We start from the raw sequence: 4,903 nt of genomic DNA, 5'->3' as shown, positions 1-4,903 counted from the left end.
TTAACACTGACACTAAAACACTGACACTGACATTAACATTAACACTGACACTAACACTGACATTAACACTGACACTAACACTGACACTGACATTAACATTAACACTGACACTAACACTGACATTAACACTGACACTAATAAACACTGACTAACACTGACACTAATATTAACACTGACTGACTAACATTAACACTGACACTAACACTGACACTAACACTGACATTAACACTGACACTAACACTGACATTAACACTGACACTAATAAACACTGACTAACACTGACACTAATATTAACACTGACTGACATTAACATTAACACTGACACTAACACTGACACTAACACTGACATTAACACTGACACTGACATTAACACTGACACTGACATTAACATTAATACTGACACTAACACTGACACTAACACTGACATTAACACTGACACTAACACTGACATTAACACTGACACTAACACTGACACTAACACTGACATTAACACTGACACTGACATTAACACTGACATTAACACTGACATTAACACTGACATTAACACTGACATTAACACTGACACTGACATTAACACTAACATTAACATTATCACAGACACTAACACTGACATCAACACTAACACTGACACTGACATTACCACTGACACTGACATTAACATTAACACTGACATTAACACTGACATTAACACTGACATTAACACTGACACTAACATTAACACTGACAGTGACATTAACACTGACAGTGACATTAACTGACATTACCACTGACACTGACATTAACATTGACACTAACACTGACATTAACATTGACACTAACACTGACACTGACATTAACACTAACACTGACATTAACATTGACACTAACACTGACACTGACATTAACACTAACACTGACATTAACATTGACACTAACACTGACATTAACATTGACACTAACACTGACATTAACACTAACACTGACATTAACATTAACACTGACATTAACATTAAGATTAACACTAACAGTGACATTAACACTGACATTAACATTAACAGTAACACTAACAGTGACATTAACATTAACACTGACATTAACATTGACACTAACACTGACATTGACATTAACATTGACATTAACACTGACATTAACACTGACATTAACACTGACAGTGACATTGACATTAACACTAATATTAACACTGGCATTAACACTAACACTGGCATTAACACTAACACTGGCATTAACACTAATATTAACACTGACATTAACACTGACATTAACACTGACAGTGACATTGACATTAACACTAATATTAACACTGGCATTAACACTAACACTGGCATTAACACTAACACTGGCATTAACACTAATATTAACACTGACATTAACACTGACTAACACTGACATTAACACTGACTAACACTGACACTAACACTGACACTAACACTGACACTAACACTGACACTGACACTAATATTAACACTGGCATTAACACTAACACTGACATTAACACTAATATTAACACTGACATTAACACTGACATTAACACTGACACTGACATTAACACTGACACTGACATTAACACTGACACTGACATTAACACTGACACTGACTAACACTAACACTGACACTGACACTAACACTGACACTGACATTAACACTGACACTGACATTAACATTAACACTGACATTAACACTGACATTAACACTAACACTAACACTAAAACACTAACAAACATTTACACTAACACAAACATTTACACTAACACTAACATAACACAAAGATTAACACTAACACAAACAAACATTTACACTAACACTAACATAACACAAACATTAACACTAACTAACAAACACTAACACAAACATTAACACTAACAAACATTTACACTAACACAGACACTATCACTAACAAACACTAACACAAACATTAACACTAACAAACATTTACACTAACTTAAACATTAACATGAACACTAACATTACCACTAACATTAACAAACACTGTGCTACACACACACACACACACACACACACACACACAAAGATATTACGGAGCTGAACGTTTATAAACCCTGACCCTAATACACATTGAACATCAGTAAGAGGAGTGTAAACAGGTAAGAGAGCTTAGCACAAACACACACACTGCAAAAACATTATTTTCGATATTGAATTTAACTCTGTGTGTGTGTGTGTGTGTGTGTTACTGTATTTTAATGTGTTTAAGGATGTGATTGTGTTCTTAATTATACATTTGCATCTCAATGTGTGTTTGTGTGTACCTCCATTCAATCCTTTTGTGTGTTTGTCTGTGTGTGTGTGTGTGTGTGTGTGTGTGTGTGTGTGTGTAGCAGTGTAGCTGTGCAAAAGCGAGCATGTAACACAGCGACGTGTGTCACACACCGACTGGCTGACATCCTGAGCCGTACAGGCCCGGGAGGCAGAAAATATGTTTCCACAAACGTGGGCTCACATGCCTTCGGACGACGCCGGAGAAATGAACATGCGTGATCCGCAGCACACAAAACATGGTCAGTACATACATGGACACATGGACACACACACACACACAAAGTAACACTAAGTATGAACAATGGGTAATAAACAAGTCTTACTGCTGCTCATCAGTGAGAAAAGATGTGAACTCCACCTCTTATTTTAACCCCACTTACCATACAAACTCCTCCCCATCCAGCCATTGTAACCTGCCCACTTTCTGACTCCGCCTTTCATCTTAATCCTACTTCCTTTCTGACTCCGCCCATTACTCACACATTACGCTAATTCCATCCATCAATATAATCCCACCCCACCCCAACAAACTATACAACACACACATGCTACACAACACACACACATACACACACACACATACACACACACACACACAATTTCATTACAACTATTAATGATTATTCTCTGTATTTCAGAGGCAGGCTGCATTCCATCTAATCTGAGGAAACACGTCCACATCCTACACTAAAACTGAACAACAATGTGTGTGTGTGTGTGTGTGTGTTTGCGTGTGTGTGTGTGTGTCTCTAATGGCCATTACCGCTACCTGTTCCCTTGTCCTTGCTAAATAAAGTCCAGAATAGATGCTCGCTTAATGCTTATGAGGAATTAATTTTTATATGAAAATGATTTGAAATAAAAAGAAATAAAATGGCAGTGATTGAAGTATGTGGCTTACTTTGTGATAGCTGTGTGTGTGTGTGTATGTGTGTGATTATAATTTAAGTTTAATATTTATGATGTCTGATGCTAAATATGTGCAGCTATTCCAATGACAGCCAGCAGGGTGTGTGTGTGTGTTTGTGTGTGTGTGTGTGTTACATTTTACACAAGCTATAAACACTGCAATAATAGATTATTACAGGTATAATTAACTTTCTGTTTAATGAAACACACACACACAAGATATCTGGATGCCACTCACTGTTTATTTCTGAATGATTTCCTTCACTCGTTTAGTCGCTAAGACCTCTGACTAAGAGTTGTGTTTTAGAACTTAAAAAAATATTATATATCACAACATTTTACAGAACATAAAGCAAACAGGATGTGTGTTAGCTAAAAATAAATTCAATTAAATGACACCTGTATAGAGCTTTTAAGAGTGGACATTGTCACAAAGCAGCTTTACAGAAAATCTAAACATTTAGAAATATACTGATCATTTATAAAATTATTTATAAATCATTATAAACACAGGAGAGTGGGATTATAAATCAATACTATTTCATAACTGTGTACTACATGGATGAAAAGTGCAGTTGTGTAAGTAGGAGATATCTTCTAGCAATAACTGACCACTGATGGAAACTGGAGAGGGGAACTGACCGTATCAACCGAAGTCCAAAGTCAACTTACACACATGCTCAGTAATCTCCCATCAGGATTTATTTCATGTTGTTTATGAATATAAAGAAGAACAATCCTTTACTGTTCCTCTTATTATAAATGTTCCAAAATCCAGTTCTTCTTTCGGGAACGTTAATCTTCTACATCCAGAAATCAAAAGTACTGAAACAAAATAAAACAAATAAACGGGTTAAACTGAAAAAGCCCAGCTTCGTGTGGGTTTGTGTGTAAAAGCACCTCAGGATGTTGATGCTTGCTGGCTTTCAGGTAGAGAATTGTCAGAGCTTGTTGCCTTGGTAACTAAAGTTGACTCTCCCCTTTCGGCTGGGATAAGCAGAAAGGTGCTGTTTTAAAATGCTTTAACCTGAGACTTCATCTGCCATGTTAATTAAAGTAGGATGATTTTATGGTAGAAGTGTCAGTAGAGTGAAGGACTGCAGTGAGAGTAGGTGTAGTTCAGTACCTTTCACCCTTGTTGACCGCACAGTGTTAGAAAAAAAAAAACACTTGGACACTTGAAGGTTCTCCAGCTGTTCCTCCAGTATACGTATAAGGGGTCAGTAAGTGTACGAGCATCCATCCCCACCAATGATGCTGGACTGTAGACCTGCTGCCTCATACCTTCTATTTTCCCCCTCCATTGGGGAAAAATGTATATCCTGAATTTGTATATTACTGTAAAGCTGATTTGTTAAAAGTGCTGAGGAAATAAAAGTGAATGGAATTAAACTGAATTAATGGAAGGCAGATTTTTCCATGGTAACGGGACACTGAGACTACATTGTGATGCACCAGGACCTCACCAAAGCCACAACTATGTTCAGATCTTTTCTCTGGTCCCTCAGCGAGCTGCAGATAGCGTACAGTGATGACGTGTTGTAGTCCTCACACGGCCTGGACGTCACGTGAATGTATAGAGACATAGTCGTTTTTAATGTATTATATGCACGTTAAATTTTCTCTGACTTTGTCACGAAAGCTGAAGAATGCGAGTGTGCGGGCGTGCGGTTTTCATCTGCCCTTCATTTTTAGGTTTTTTTTTTTTTTTCCGTCT

The 4,903-nt window shown here is 37.1% G+C and overlaps 1 protein-coding gene across 1 annotated transcript in view; it reads left to right on the top strand.

Annotated features, from left to right (window-relative positions):
* LOC131357467 (calcitonin-like) overlaps positions 1 to 3,150 on the top strand; it is a 10,143-nt gene extending 6,993 nt beyond the window's left edge. Inside the window, exons 4-5 of the mRNA XM_058396444.1 lie at positions 2,337 to 2,516; positions 2,916 to 3,150. Coding sequence (XP_058252427.1) covers positions 2,337 to 2,496 — 160 coding nt within the window. The 3' untranslated portion in view covers positions 2,497 to 2,516; positions 2,916 to 3,150. The remainder of the gene's footprint in view (positions 1 to 2,336; positions 2,517 to 2,915) is intronic.
* The last annotated feature ends 1,753 nt before the right edge of the window (positions 3,151 to 4,903 follow it).

This window comes from Hemibagrus wyckioides, linkage group LG08, assembly GCF_019097595.1.
Source record: "Hemibagrus wyckioides isolate EC202008001 linkage group LG08, SWU_Hwy_1.0, whole genome shotgun sequence".
Taxonomy (NCBI): domain Eukaryota; kingdom Metazoa; phylum Chordata; class Actinopteri; order Siluriformes; family Bagridae; genus Hemibagrus; species Hemibagrus wyckioides.
Note: the sequence above shows the minus strand (reverse complement) of the source record. Positions and strands in the feature narration are given on the sequence as shown.